The sequence below is a fragment of the Sorex fumeus genome, unplaced genomic scaffold (assembly GCF_029834395.1).
Source record: "Sorex fumeus unplaced genomic scaffold, SorFum_2.1 ptg000026l, whole genome shotgun sequence".
Lineage (NCBI taxonomy): Eukaryota > Metazoa > Chordata > Mammalia > Eulipotyphla > Soricidae > Sorex > Sorex fumeus.
The window spans coordinates 17,842,159-17,858,758 of NW_026606083.1; the positions used below are offsets into that span (position 1 = coordinate 17,842,159).

General features: G+C 39.7%; 1 protein-coding gene across 4 annotated transcripts in view; it reads left to right on the forward strand.

The window, feature by feature from the left end:
• MLLT10 (MLLT10 histone lysine methyltransferase DOT1L cofactor) overlaps positions 1 to 16,600 on the forward strand; it is a 116,636-nt gene that overhangs the window by 69,332 nt on the left and 30,704 nt on the right. For all 4 annotated transcript variants that reach the window (XM_056114532.1, XM_056114534.1, XM_056114533.1 and 1 more), the window contains 2 exons: positions 4,421 to 4,465; positions 5,315 to 5,347. In XM_056114532.1, coding sequence (XP_055970507.1) covers positions 4,421 to 4,465; positions 5,315 to 5,347 — 78 coding nt within the window. The remainder of the gene's footprint in view (positions 1 to 4,420; positions 4,466 to 5,314; positions 5,348 to 16,600) is intronic.

Sequence of the window (16,600 nt, forward strand, 5' to 3'; positions counted from 1 at the left end):
CCGGGTATGTTTTATTTTTGCCATATCTTTGTCATAACATGGAAGAAGATATATTGAAATACGTATGTCTTTTGTACCGTTGAGATTCAAGGTGTGTTTTTTTCGATAGACCGCCTTTTGTTTTTCATTTTTTTAGCTTTTTGGGTCACACCTGGCGATGATGCACAGGGGTTACTCCTGGCTCTGCGCTCAGGAATTACTCCTGGTGGTGCTCTGGGGACCATATGGGATGCTGGGAATCAAACCCCGGTTGGCCGCGTGCAGGGCAAATGCCCTACCCGCTGTGCTCTCTCTCCAGCCTCGTGTTTTTCGATAGAAACCTCTGCCCCTCCTGTAGGTATGAGCTTAGTGCATCCTTACTTTGAGAGACATGCCCATGCACCTGCTCCCCATCCCTTTCTCTCTCCTTTTAGCCACAGGGTGCTCAGAGGTTCCGTTGGCTCATTGCGCACTCCCAGCTGTCATGTGAAACGGAGGATCGCTCTGGCCCTTTGAGCAGTCTCTCTCTAACCTCATTTGCAGTTTTTTTTCTTTTCCTTTATTTATTTTGCTTGCTATTTATTTTTGTTTATATATATTTTTGGCCAAATTTGGTCATCCTCAGGGCTTACTCCTGGCTCTAGGCTCAGGAATCATTTCTGGCTCAAGAAAAAGAACTTGGCTCAAGTTCAGGTTGTGAAGATAGTAGCTGTATCTGTCATTTGTTTTTTGCTGGTCTCTGCTAAGTGCTTTGTGTTTATTATCTCATTTAATCCTCACACTTGTTTTACAGAGTACGGGATATTAATGCCCTTAATCTACAGCTGATAAAACTGATAAAAATGACCTAACAAATTTAGACTGGTGAAGACACATCTTGACCTTTATTTTTAGAAAATCAGCCTGAACATTGTATATGTCTTGTTCAAGCTATAATCATGGAATTAGATTAGCTGCTGAAGGCTCTTTGAGAAAATACTTTGTTTTAAACAAGATAGTTTTGTTATTGGGCCACACTGGATTGTGCATGGGGGCTACTTTTAGTTTTGTGCTTGAGGGTCATTCCTGGCCCTTTGCAGGGGATCATGTTGAACTTGAACCCAGGCTGCCTGCATGTGAAGCACACACAGCCCCTTGAACCATCTTTCTAGCTCCATCGAAGCATTTTAATTATTTGTTTTGGTTTTGGGGCCACACCTAGGAATCATTCCAGGCAGAACTGGGGGACCATGTGTCCTCCCTGGGGATTGAACTCAGGTTGGCCCTGTGCAATGCCAATGCCCTAACCACGGTACCCAGGCTCTTTTGGCCCCTGCTCCCTATTCAAACATTTGAAAAATCCATTTTTGGGGTGAGGGGATGTTGGGCCATACCTGGAAGCACACAGACACTATTCCTGACTCTGCTCAGCTGTGATCCTGGTTGTGCTGAGGGGATCGTTTGTGGGTCCGGGGGATGGCAAGAAGGGTGATTGCTGATGTGGTTGCATGCAGGGCAAGTGCCGTACCACCCCATAAGGCAGTTGTTAGTCCTCTCTGGCTCTGATTTTAAACAATTTAACAAAAGTTTTATGACCAGATCGGAGCATTGTCTTATTGATCAACTTCTTTATATGTGTTTGTCCTTACATTGAATAATCCATGAGTAATTAGAAGTCATGCTTCCCTGGAAGTGAATAATTGTTAATTGCTGTTGAAGCAGTATGTGCTATATGGCTTCTTAAAGACTTGGCAAGTATTGAGTATTATTACTCATAGAAGAAGAAACTGAGAATATGTACCACTTCCAGTGATGGAGCTAAGTAGTTTCCTTTTATTCTAGAGATACAGTTGTAGAATGAATTCTACAGTTGTATTCTACAACTGTAGAATTCAGTGGATTTCTTTTTTTGTTTTGGTTTGGTTTTTGAACCACACCCCCTGTGGTGCTTAGGGCTTACTCCTTGCACTGCCCTCGGATTACCACATGGGATGTTGGTTAATCAAACTCTGGTTGGCTGCACGCAAGGCAAATGCTTTACCTACTGTACTATCGCTCCGACCTCTGAATGGATGTTTTCTGATGAGGCTTGTAAAACCATGCTTTTGTAGTTTTAGTCATAGTTTAATGAGATCAGTGAGATTATGAACCAATAATTTAACTTATAAAATAGTATCATTATGGTCTACAAAGGTTAATTTGGAATTAAGCACTCATGTAGTGGGTTTAGAAGTGAGAAATTTTGTACATAGAAATAGGAAGGAAAAGCTATGCATTGTGTCCTTGTGTGCTTCCATGTACGCATTTCATATGCACAGAAAGGTATCTACTTTTAAAGATATATGCTTTTTTTTTAAACCAACATTAAAAAAATCCACCAAAATTATGAAAGCCACGGTTTCCATAATACTTGATAGTAGCTCTTTGGCATCTGAAATTACAAAGTCAACTTCATTATAAATATTTCCTTCATTCTGTGTCAAAGTGAGGTAGAACAGGAAGAGCAAGATTCCCAAGCGCACAGTCTTCTTGGATGATGAAACTGCGAGTGTGTGTGTTCCCGCAGCCCCCTTGCCGTCCCTGGAAATGTGCATTAAGCACGGCTCTCCAACGTTCTAGCCACCTCTCGGATGATTCCCGGGAGATTGACTTTTCGTAATTTTTTCCCTTTTCTGTTTATCCTATTCTGCCAAGAAGGCAGCGCTGTTTGGTTTTGAAAACATGATGTGGACTTTAATTCTTTTTTTTTTTTTTGCCCCATTCTATTTTCTGTTTCGGCCAGTGGCCGTTTGCTACTTTGCAGTCAGCAGCGACGAGAGCGTGCTTGGCTCTGCCGCATACTCTTCACTCCACAAGAGGGATATTTTACTGCATTGGGCAGCACATGGAAAGGTACCCTAAGACAGATTCTGGAATTTGCTTTCTTCCAAAATTCCTCTCCTAATTTTGTCCACGGTCCACGGTCCTCCCATTGTTCATCGATTTGCTCGAGTGGGCCCAGTAATGTCTCCATCGTGAGACTAATTGTTACTGTGTTTGGCATATCAAATACGTCACGGGGAGCTTGCCAGGCTCTGCCGTGCAGGTGAGATACTCTCGGTAGCTTGCTGGGCTCTCCGAGAGGGGCGGAGGAATCGAACTGGGTCGGCCATGTTGGCTGCGTGCAAGGCAAACGCCCTACTGCTGTGCTATTGCTCCAGCCCCCTAATTTTGTATTGGTCTTTAAATATTTGAAAATTTACAGCCTTTTTACTTTGACTGTTTTAGATCGAAAGCCACAGTGGGCACTTCTAAAATGTTCCTTGTTGAGAAGATCTTTGCCTTTGTGGCAGGGGGATTATTGGGCTGCTGGTGCTCAGGAGATGAGCGTGTGCTGCTCTTGGGTTGGCAGCCTACAGGCAGATGACTTCCATTCTGTTCCCTCCCTCTGGTCTCAGGAAAGTTTTCTGTCAGTCTCTTCAGTAGCCGTTGCTCCCCTTTAACATCCTGTGTCATCTTGACAGTCCTTAATGTTCTTTCAAACTTAATGTAATTTTTAAAATATTATTTATTTTTGCTTTTTTTTGGGGGGTCACACCCGTTGATGCTCAGGGGCTTTGGCCCTAGACTAGATTTTGGAGGTAGATGATATACCTGATGGGGCTCAGTTTCACAGAGAGCTCCTCGAGGCCAGGTTTGTGATCCAGCCCAAGAATTTCTATCTCTTCTTTTAAGAAAACATCGACCCTCTGCGTTAGCCATAAGGGAATGCTGATTTCTAGGATTAGCAGGCCCAGTCCTTTGAGTCACAGCCTTAGTCCATTTTAGAAATTCCCCGCCCCCTACAGCATCATGAAGAAATATATTTACCTTGTTTTCTGAGTTAATTTTGCATTTTAACTCTTTCCTTGTATCATGCATATTCTCCTCATATGAGTGACATAATAGTGTAATGACTTCCTATTGTGGAAAATGAAAGGTACAAGAAAGTAAGCTGAGTAATGTCTGAAGAATTTCATGCTGGTATATAGGTCATAAAGGATTTGCATATATTAACTAAATAATTACCATACTGAAATTATAATTTCTAATTGACCACAGTAATCATACGTTTGATGGAGTTCTTTACGTGATGAATTACTTAAAACATGGTTTATCACATCACTTAACTATAGTTCCTCTTACTAGTAAAACTGCTTTGTTGTTATACAGATTAATTTCCTAACTTCTTATTTCTTTTGCTCATTCTTTGCACACATGTCGGGATTCCCACACTGTTTCATTAATATTTGAAGATTGTGTCATCTTTGGTCCTAGTGCTCTGTATGATTCAATTACTGGCTTATAGTTTGTGTCATGCAGTCTACTTACTTGCGATACTCAGCTTGATTTTTAGGTGAACGTTTTCCTGGCCTATTTCTTTTTCTTCCTTTGAGTCACTGACAACTTCTTAGCTGATTTCCTTTCTCCTCCCTCCCAACAGAAATTTCCATGCAGTATCGGCATGATGGAGCTTGTCCCACAACTAGTAAGTTGTCAAACTGGGTTAGTAACCCAGGGTTTTTGATTCTTAATCTGGTGGGTTTTTTTGGTGGTTGTTTTTTTTTTTTTTTCCTGGTACATTATGCCACCTCCAAGACTCTTAAGTTTAAATTTTCTAAAATACAGTTGTTTCTTAATAGATTTTTGTTACACAGGCATATCTTAACTTGCTGCTTGTCTGGTGTGTTCAGGATTTTTACTATAGTTAAAATGTGATCTAATTGTAATTATTGTTGGCTTTTAAAAGTGGTACTTCCATTGCAGAACTGTGATTTGTTTCCTAGTGATGTGTTTTGAGAATTCTTTTATTTCTACTAATAAATAATGTTAATAGAAAGTTTCAGTTCTTGTATATTGACACCGATTGCTTTCTTGCTTAGTCCTATATATTTTTTGAATCCGTTATACTGAAGTTTAGGAAATGGAAATAGTTGGTCAAGGCAGATTTTTTTTATATTAAATTGAATGGTGATCAAAAGAGGATTTATCTATGTAGAATTGTATTATCTAGATACTTTCAGCATGAAAGACATTTCATAGACTACTAAACATATCTTTAAATGTGATTTTATTATGTGTATTTATTACTAAGGTAATTTATCATAATTATGACAGTATGGGTAGTAATATTTAATAAGTAATGTGTTAGCAAAGGAATTATAGTATTTAGAAATTCATACTAATGAAAAATTGAGCCAGACTTAGTTTTAATGTTTTAAGGACTAATAATGTGATACTGATATTTTTATTATACTGATTCAGTCTATGCCTGTGTATTTCCTTTGTATGTTTGAGAATGATCTTAACCTGAAGTCCTTTTTTCCTTACTTAAAAGCGTTCTCAGAGTTGCTGAATGCAATACACAATGGTAAGTTTTATTAGAATCTTCTCTGGTGGTTCATTTATCACAAAGATTGCCTTTTATAGAGAATCCCCATTGAATGCTTGCATGTTCTATTGAGGAGGTTAAATCCAGCTCTGCAGTGAGTCAATTGTTCAACACCTTTAGTAAAAACTTTTGTAGTTTGCCTCCGGGAGGATAATAGGTCAATATAGTTCATCAGTTGCCTTTTATTGTTGCTTTGTAAGGTAAAATGATAATAGTGTTGTTCTAACATTATGAAAGTCTTTTCTGTTGGTTTTTTTTTTTTTTTTGCAAATACTTCTCATTCTATTGCATTCTCTTTTGACACTGTAGATAGTGACTGTTATAATATCAGGAATCTGTCACTGCTTCTACTATTTTGGAATGTAAATTTTATTTCTGTTTAAATACTTTTATTATTTTTAACTCTATGTTCCAGATAGTTAATCAATGAAAAATAGTCTTTTATGTGTTTAATTTCAAAATGAGTTTTTATAGTGGAGTTGTAATTGTAGGATTGGGTTCTGAAATCAGGGTATAAATCAAGTACTGTAATTTTTCATTTTAACAGTATAATTTTAAAGATTCTTTTTTTATTTCATTGAAAAAAATTGGGCCACACCTGACAATGCTCAGGGGTTACTCCTGGCTCTGCACTCAGGATTTACTTCTGGTGGTGTCCAGGGTCTGTCCTGGGTTGCTGCCTGCAAGGCAAGTGCCCTACATGTAGTACTATCTCCCCAGTCCCCAAGGATGGCTTTTTTTTTTTTTTTTTTTGCTTTTTAGGTCACACGCAGCAATGCACAGGGGTTACTCCTACCCGCTGTGCTATCATTCCAGCCCCAAGGATGGTTATTTTTGAAAATAAGTTTGGTTTGGAAGAGTTTCCCATAATCCTTTTTTTGGGGGGCTTGGGGGGCTGTTTGGGTCATACCTGGCAATGCACAGGGGTTACTCCTGGCTCTGTACTCAGGAATCAGTCCTGGTGGTGCTCAGGGGACCATATGGGATGCTGGGAATCGAACCTGGGTTGGCCACGTGTAAGGCAGTCGCCCTACCCGATGTGCTATTGCTCCAGCCCCTCCATAATCCTTTGGTATTAAAAATACTTTTAAATCTAGTATCATCTTTGTTGATTTTTATGGCTATTAATATGATTTTAAGAGTTTTAACTTTTTTTTTCCCCTTTTTGGGTCACACCTGGCAATGCACAGGGGTTACTCCTGGCTCTGCACTCAGGAATTACTCCTGGCGGTGCCTGGGGAACCATATGGGATGCCAGGAATTGAACCCGGGTTCGCCACGTGCAAGACAAATGCCCTACCCGCTGTGCTATTGCTCCACCCCCCACAAATCTTTATTTAATTTTATGAAATCTTGCATACTTTGCTAATGTAATTAAATTTGTGGTTGATTTGCATTATGCTTGGTTTATGGTGTCAGATTTTTATAAATCCATAGCAGCACATCTTATGGCATGATGAGCATCCATAGACAGAGTTGGTCAGTATGGAAATCCATTTTATTGGTAATCAGTTTATTAAACACTATGTTTATGTAACTATTTAATATGCAATTTACAGCTGGGAAATCTTAGATCATTAATGCTCCATGTAAATAGGAAAATTTTGAACATCTAGAGGAAATGGAAATGAAAGTTTTCTTGAATAAACTGAACATGTTATTTTAATATTTAAGAAATATAAAAAACTAAAGAAACAGCATCTTTTTCAGTTTACATGGGCAAATTTAGGTTTGCGCCTAAATTCTAGGAATATTAGTATTTGGGAGCATGCTGCAAGTTTGAGAAAGGTATACATTCAGCAAGAAAGGAGCTAAGGATCATGAGATTGTAAAAGAATTGCCATGTTAATTCTTTGTTATTAACTGAACTAGTACTTGGATTTTATTAATTTGATGGGTCAGTTGTCATGCTCTTTGTATATAATGTCTTGAGTTTAGTCAAGTAGGTTTTATTAACATTTTCGGTTTTAAGGTGTGTGCTGGGGCTGGAGCTATGGCACGGCGGTTAGGGTGTTTGCTTTGCTTGTGGCTGACCCGGGTTCGATTCCTTCACCTGTCTCGGAGAGCTCGGCAAGCTCGAGAGTATCTTGCCCGCACGGCAAAGCCTGGCAAGCTACCTGTGATGTATTCGATATGCCAAAAACAGTAACAAGTCTCATAATTTGTTGTGAGACGTTTCTGGTGCCCACTCGAGCAAATCGATGAACAATGGTCGGACAGTGCTACACGGTGCTACGGTGTGTGCTAATTGATAGACTATGACTTGTATATGTGAGGCTCTGCATGCAGTTTCTGGCATTGCCCAAAGAATTGTGGTGCGGTGTAGTTTCGAGAGAAGTCTTTGTGATAGTGTAGTGAGCTGTTTCTATCCCTTATGGAGAAAAATGAAATAAGTAATGGGTTTATATTTTTAATTTTTTAAGGTCAAGTATAGATTAGGTTAAGAAGCGATACTTCAACTATGGTAAATTGAGGGGGGAGTTTCTTGTACTTAGCAAGAAAAAGTCTGTGTATGAGATTTTTAACACCCAACAGTTTCTCTTGGGTGTTAGCTTTAAACTAATTTGTGATGGTGCTGAAGCAATAGCACAGTGGGTAGGGCGTTTGCCTTGCATGCGACCGACCCAGGTTTGATTCCCAGTATCCCATATGATCCGCGGAGCACCGCCAGTAGTGATTCCTGAGTGCAAAGCCAGGAGTAACCCCTGAACATCGCTGGGTGTGACCCAAAAAGCAAGAAAAAAAATTGTGATAAACTTTACTACCTCATAACTATTTTTAAATGTGCAGTTCAGTGTTCAGTATATTGAGAAATAATAATGTACAGTTTAGGAGTATTAAATATAGCACTATTGTATACTACCAGTCTCCAAAACATTTTTATCTTACAGAATTGAAACTAGTCATTAGCAGAAGTTTTATAATTCTCTTCTGCACTGCAGCCCCTGATATCCAACTTTCACTTTCTGTTTATATGGAGTTGGTTTTTCTAGATAACTCATGCCTATTTTATAAACCTATTTTATATACTTAATTTATATACTGATATACCCAGGCGCATGTAAAATTTTTCTGGGTAAAAAATAGGTTTCTAGTGGAAATTTAAGAAGCTTTGCTTTTTAAGATGTGTTAATTTCTTTTTAAGTTTTTTAAAAGTTATTTTTTTGGGGGAGGGGAGAAGGGTTTGTTCTTCTGTTTTGGGCCACACCTGGCCATGCGCAGGGATTACTGTTGGCTCTGCACTCTGCAATCACTCCTGGCGGTGCTCATGGATCTTATAGGATGTCAGAAATAGAACCCTGGTCAGCCACATGCAAGGCACGTGCTCTTTCTATACTGTGTCTTTGGCCCCAATTTCTTTTTTTTTTTTAAGGATAAATAATGTTTCATTGTATATATGTACATATATACATACCATTTTCTTATTTATGCATTGCCTTTGATGGGCATTCGTATTCCTGGTTTTGAATTTGTCTGTAAACTGCTTTGAACTTGGGGTCTGTGATTAATCTGTTTGAAGCCCTATTTTAGTCAGAAGTGCAATTTTGGGAAGTACCACCCTGTTTGCCATAGTATCTGCAGTTCACACTTTCACTAGCAGTGCAGAAAGATTATTATTTTGTCACATTCTTGCCAGCATATATTGTAGTTTACACAGTAATCCTAATTAATATAAAATATCAACTATTAGCTTTATATATATTTATTATATTTTATTAATTTATCAAACAGTTAAAAACTTAAGACTTGTTCCTAGGGGTAGAAAGGGAATAACTTAAAATCTTTTCTTTATTTGATTTCTATATCATAGAATTGGAACTATATAAACTTATTGCTTTACTGTTCTGTGACTTAGAAGTTTTACAATACCCTCACCGGGTTAACATTTGAGGTATTGTCGGTTTCGTTCCTTGCCTTAGGTTTCTTCTTGAGCTGTTTCCCTTCCCTGCCTGGGATGTTCACTCCTCCACCCCCAAAGCCAGCAATCTTGGGCAGGGCTCCTCTCGAGTGTCTGTTCTTATAATCAAAGATCACCAGGACTCTCATCGTTAGATTGGACTCCCCCAGACAATCCAGGATAATCTCCCCATTTCAGGGTGCTTAATGCAAGAACATTTGTGTAGTACCTTTTGCCATGTAAAACAACACTCCATGTGCTGGGCATTAAGGCCTGGCTGTCTCTGAGAGATGGAGTCATTAGTTTGCCAGCCAGTCACAACTATTCTGATCATTTTATTTTAAGAGGTGTGTAAATCATTTCTAAGGCTAGGTTTTGTTATTGGCATCTAATACACACCCATATGTCCTTAAAATTAAATTAATTTTTTTTTTGGGCAGTACCAGGGATTGAACCCAGGTCTTATACATGCAAGGCAAATAAATGCTTTACTTCTGAGCTCTTCCCTTGGCTCCTTTTCCGGTTTCCCGTCCTTGACCATGGTGTTGCAATGTGTGCTTCTCTCTCCAGACACTTGTTTTCATTTCTGTGGCATGTATTTTAATCATGCTTGTTTCATATTGATGAAACTTTTAAAAAATAAAAAAAAAGAGAAGCAGAATTGGTATTTTTTGGTGGAGGATGTTTGGGTCACAGACCGCGGAAGGCTCACTCCTGGCTCTGTGCTCGGCATCAGTGCTGGCGAGGCTAAGGAACCCGCATGGGGGCCAGGGATCAAACCTGGGTTGTCCTTGTGTGAGGCAGGCAAGCACCCCACCCACTGCAATCTTTGTGGCTCCACAAAATAGCTTTTATTGAAAGAAATTTAGGGAAATTGGAGGAGGAGGGGCAGGAAGGAGGAGAGATCAGGAGAGAACATGGGCTTCTCCAGAGGGAAAAAAATTTTCACACATAGATGATAATTAAAACAAAACAAAAATTCCATTAGTTGAGACTAATTAAATGTGAAGACCAAGGAAATAATGTACACTGGTAATCATAGATTTTGTGTTTTTAAATTTTACTTAGTACATTAGAAAAAAATCTAAAAGTTTTTGTAGAGATAGGTAACCTGGTTCCAAAAGTGCCAAAGTATATGGGTTGAGGTACAAAGTTACAGCACCTCAGCACCACCTTTGGGCCGAGACCTTCCCGCACTGCACGCAGGGCAATGCTTGGCATCAGCCCAGGGACTTGCGTGAGATGCTCCTTATGCCCTCGGTTTGCATCTCTACAGGGCACAGAGGAGTGTGATCATCTGGTACTTAACTTTCTCCCACAGACTTAAGTTTTTTAACACGATCCCCTCCAATCTGTCGAAATCGAAACACAGCACTATTTCATCCTTATAGCCGCTTCGTGTTCCTTTCTGTATCTGTTCAGGGACTTTGTCCAGTCACCTGTCTTTGGGCGTTTGGGTGATTTCTGTATCTTGCCCATGGAACTCAGTGCTGCACTGAACATCAGCTTGCATACTTGCATATAACTTTCCAAATAAAAGGTTTTTTTTTTTTTTTTTTTGCGTGTAGATGCCAAGAAGTAACATTCTGGGGTCATGAAACTTCTGGGTCATATGAAAAATGTTCATATGTCCCAGCAGTTTCACATCCTCTACTTTCTGCGCCGCCCTGCCCCCCCCCTCGTTTCCATACAGTTTTCTGCTGGGACTGAACAGAGAACATTCCTACCAGCAGGGAATGAGGGGCCATTTTATACATATCCCCTTTACACTGGTTGTTTCTAGTCCTTCATGTGAGATATCTCGTTGCTATTTTGACTTGCATAGTAAATGACAAAAACACTTGTTCGTTTGCTCATTGGCTAGGAGTTTCATCTTAATTTCATGATTTTCTTAGAGAATCTTAGGTGGTAGTTATTTGGGTGTTTGTATATTATCCCATATGCTTTTGAAAATGGGATTTTCGGGGCTGGAGCAATAGCACAGCGGGGAGGGCGTTTGCCTTGCACGCGGTCAACACAAGTTCGATTCCCAGCATCCCATATGGTCCCCTGAGCACCGCCAGGGGTAATTCCTGAGCATAGAGCCAGGAGGAACCCCTGTGCATTGCTGGGTGTGACCCCCCAAAAAAAGAAAAAAAAAATTAAAAAAAAAAAAAGAAAATGGGATTTTCAGCAAGGAAAAAACTATCATCAAAAAAAAAACCACCTTGTAAAAACATTTCATGTAGTTTTAAAAAAACTACTTCAGTGGGATTAATCTTACTTGATCAGAATTTTTTTTTTTTGTCGGGGGGGGGGGGGGCGGGTAACCTTAAGAGTTAGGAGTAACTCCTGGCTTTGTGCTTAGCAATTATTCCTTGTAGGCTCAGGAGACCATATAGGATGCGGGAAATTGGAACCCAGATATGCCATGTACGAGGCAAGCACCCTTGACTAGAAAAATTTTGGAAAAACAAGTGGAAGAAATAACACTGAAAGTACTGTTCCAACAAAGGAAAAAGAAAACAGAAAAAGATGGGGAATTTTAAAAGATTGCTAAGGCAAAGTAGCAATTTACATATTGTAAAGAAACACGGGTGTTTTAAATTTAAATTTAAAATAGCCTCCGGGAAGTCAGGGCTTTACTTTTTTGAATGAATACTTGGATTTGTGATTGTGCCTCAGAACTAGCTAGCTTGATGAAGTCAGTTTTGAGTTTGTGATATTATTATAAGTGTAGCTTACCTATATAGTGTAAATTTACTTAAAAGGCTTATAGTAATGATGAGTTGGCATATGTTTAGAAGTTTTTTTAATCCAATAAAAACTAACGATCATCAATCTTGTTTTCATTGTTCTGCTTCTGATAGAGGTTTTGCTCTAATGCTTTCCAGGGTTTTAATACATTTATTTACAAGGGTTATCAGACTACAAACTTATTTGTAGTAAAGACTGAACTTTACTCAAAGCTCTATTTCATCACTTAGGTTCATTATTTAGTACATTCTATAAATATTTGTTGAATACGTTGTCAGTAGCTACACAGTCCTTGAATAAGTTTCACATATTCTTCATATTATGCTTATTTCTACTGGAAATCAGAGTGCATTAGACAATTTGATTTACCTCAGAGTAGTAACTTGTTCTTGGCTGTTGTAATAAAGTTGCTTCTTTGTCTTGGCAATTCTCACTTTTAATAAAAATTTGAAATAGTAGATTAAAGAAGCTAAAGAGCTTAGATCTATTTTCACAGCAGTATATTGCTAATTGATTTCTGTGCCCCATTTACTATGCTTTTAAATTCCCTTTAATTATGGTGCTTATAGTTTACCATGACCATGCTCATTACACAAATCTCATTTGACGATGGAAACAAAGTCAGCCAATTATTCATAGCGATCTGCTATGGGATCGAGGATAAGTACAAGTGTTAATTGATTTTAGGGGTGCATATTCTCCTTCATGAATGGGAATGCCGCTCAGGTTTGTCAGAGTGGTGTGTAGGGAACCAAATGCTTGTTTCATTTCAGGGATGCACTGAGAAGCTAGGGATCCAGAACTAGTAATGAGATAGTACTGAAGGGTGCTGCTGCAGTGAGCAGTGTGGAGATTGTGGACCATTAATCTAGATGATTCTGGTCTCATTTTTAAAAAAAATCACAATTGAGACTTCAGTGATAGCACTGTGAGTAGGGCACTTTCCCTGCACACTGCCAGCCTGGGTTCGATCTCTGGCACCACACCACAGTGAACTGTTTTTTTCTTCCTGTTCTTATCAATAAATGATTAATTGGCATATTCTTTTCATACAATATATTGTTGCATTCCAAGATACAGGTTGGTTTGTTTTTTGGTTTTGTTGTATTTGGGGGCTACCCTGGGCAATATTCAAGGTTCTGCTGGCTGAGTGAGAGATGAGAGTCACTCCAGGATGGTACCCAGAGATTATTCACAAGGAATCACACCTATTCTCCTCCTGCAAAGCATGGCCTCCGAACTGTGATTCTAGACCAAATGTAATTTTTTGTTGCAGTGTTTATCCTGTGTAGAAAAGAATTACTGTATTACATTGCTAAGTAGTATAAGACTCATTTGTTTGCATGCATAAATATATAGAAAGACAGTAAAGATTCTTTGTGAGTCAAAGCTTCCAGACTACTTTGTCTCTGAGATCACTATAGGATCCTGGAAAATAGCCTTCAAATACTCTTAAGTGATAAACATAGAGGATAATAACATTTGGATGGTGAATCAGCCACTGGGGAGAAGAGGTAATTTTCAGTATGCATGTTAACTACTTCAACACAAATTGAATTTATAGGCTTCCCGTTGAAACGGAAAGAGACAGAACCTGGAATTTCTATTCAGTGAATGAATCAGCATGAAAAGGGATGAATTTTAAGACTTAGTTTTAAATTAAGTAAATGGTAATGCTATTAATAATCTCATTAGACTATTAACTTTTAAATTTTAATGAAAAATTTATACTGACTTCTAAACATTTTGTTATTTGTTTAATGTTTAATCTTACTGATTCTATCATCCTAATCCACCTCTTGGTTCCTGATCTGTAGTAGTAGGTTTTAGAAACTGATTATTGAGAATTGAAAATTATGGCATGGAGAGATCTCATTTGCCTCTCATGCAGGGGACTGTGCTTAGGCCCCAGGGCTGTATATTGTCCCCCCTCAGCACTGTCACAAGTCCTGCCCGAGCACAGAGCATGGAGTGATCCCTGAGCACTGCAAAGTGCAGCACCAAAGCCTAAAATTCCCTTCCTCACTCATCCTTTGTTAAAGATGACCCTTCTTGAGACCAAGATGACAAATAAAAGGAACGAAGCATAGACTTAACTTTATAATTATTTGCTATAACCTCAGCATGGTTCAAAAGAGATTCTGTTCCCCCCTTCCCCTGCTTTTTTTTGGGGGGGTCATACCTGACAATGCACAGGAATTACTCCTGGCTCTGGGACCATATGGGATGCTGGAAATAGAACCTGGGTTAGCCACGTGCAAGGCTAATGCCCTACCCGCTGTGCTATCGCTCCAGCCCCAAGATTCAGTTTTGAATTAATCTTGATATAGCTTGGACAATTTTTCCTATAGAAAAACAGTTGTAGTCACACAAATAATATCTGAAAAGAATTCTACAACAGTTGTTTGGATCGACTTGTTTTATTTCTCCCCTTTTATTCAAAACAAAAATCCGGGCCAGAGAGATAGTACAGTGGGTAAGGTGCTTCCCTTGCCTTGGTTTGATTTGCGATACCACATTTCACACCCCACTTGATCTTTTGGAATATCCCTGAGCACAGAGCCAGGAGTAAGGCCTGAGTACTGTTGTGTGTACCTCCTGGATTTGATTCTCAAATGATATTTAGGAGGTTCAACAGTCAATGTAAAATATATGTGTAATACATTTCCTTAATACTAAATCTAGAGCAATTACGTGTGTGTGTGTGTGTGTGTGTGTGTGTGTGTGTGTGTAGCCTAAAAGACTAAGTGCATAGCAAAGAACCATCAATTTCTGACTGTATGGTTGTTTTTATGATGTTAAATTCTAATTGGTAGAGTCAGATATAAATGAGTAATTATAGAATAAAATGTTAGACAAAATTATCATAGGTTGTGTTAAAATTACAGGCTTGAGCATAGTTCTTATTTCTTGTCTTCATTTTATAGAAATAAATGTGTTCATTACTTCTGTTTGTATTTAAGTCATAGAAAACCTTTAATGAAGAATGACAAATTGTTTTAGTGACTGCCATATCTAATAAGATTATGTTCTTTGTTTTAATTAACCATTTTCTCCCCGACTAAACCTACCTTTTAATTTTCTTAAGCTGAAAAAACCAGGAGAAAATGTTTGTGTCAGTGCCCTCCTGATCTCTCTTGCGTAGCCTATTAATGATGCTAATTTAGGTCCAGGCCTGTGAGGGATGAGCACATGCTCTGCAGGAGGAGGCCCAAGTTTGCTCGCCAGCCCCGTAGACTTCCCTGTGTGCTGCCAGGAATAGCTCCTGAGCATTGCTTGGTGGGCCCTAGTCCCTCTCACCAAAGAAATAGTGAAAATGGTCGTATCTTCCGCTCGTGCCATGATGTCAATTTAACTAGACTTAAATTCATTTCTCAGGCTGGGGAGGAAGCTATAGTTTCACATAAAGCAGCAGTTTTGAAGCTGAACTCTCCCGGGCTGGCTGTTCCTAGTTTTTAGGCTATCTGAGTCTGGTGGGGTTTTGGGGTGCCACTCCAGGGTTGTGCTTGGGGGTCACTCTGGTGGGTCACTCTTGGTAGTTCTCAGGGGTCCTGAATGGTATTGGGGACAGAACCCTTACCTTTCGCAGTATCTCCCTGGCAGTGTTTCTTTTTGTTTGTGCTTTGTATTTTGGGGTGGGGTGGCTCATCCTGTGGTGCTCAGGAGCCGTTCCTGCAGTGCTCTGCTGGGACCTCGGCCGCCCCGTGCATAGCATGCGCTGCAGCCTTCTGAGTCGTTCCTCCAGCTACAGGAGAAACACACTGGCTACGAGTTCACGTCTTCAGATTCAGATTGCTCCGCATTGCTAATAAACTTTATGCTATAGTTCTTTTTTCATTCTCCATTTTCCACACCCCCAATATAGTACGTGTTTTTGCCCGGCTGGAGCGATAGCACAGCGGGTAGAGCGTTCGCCTTACACGCGGCCAACATGGCCGACCCGAGTTCGATTCCTCCGCCCCTCTCGGAGAGCCCGGCAAGCTACCGAGAGTATTCGATATGCCAGACACAGTAACAACAAAGTCTCCAATAGAGACGTTACTGGGCCCGCTCGAGCAAATCGATGATCAACGGGAGGGCCTTTTACCTTTACCTTTGCCCCTTCCAGAAGAGAAAACCTCATCTCCCAGCTCTGCAATCCTGCTGGAACAGGTCCACTTTCCTTTTTCTCTAGCCTCTCTTTCAAAAACTTCTGTTTTCTCTGCTCTCCTGTTTCTGCCATCTCAGTTACCACTCTGCTATGTTTCTTTACCTTCTCTTACATTTTATTCTTGCCCAGCTGTGACGAACAATGGTATGGCATATCTTCTCTTGAAAATGTCTGTGTAATTTTAAACTTTTTTCCCCACTCATCTCTTTATTCATATTAGTTTGTTATTTTACCTCTTAAGAATTTTAGAGCAACTGGAGCAATAGTACACAGGTAGGGGCATTGGCCTTGCATATGGCCGACCCTGGTATCCCATATGGTCTCCAAGCCCCACCAGGAATGATTCCCGAGTGCAGATCCTGGAGTAACCCGAGCATCACTGGATATGGCTCAGAATCAAAAACCCTACCCAAACCAAAACCTTATTCTGGACCTCTAAGGAGAAGAA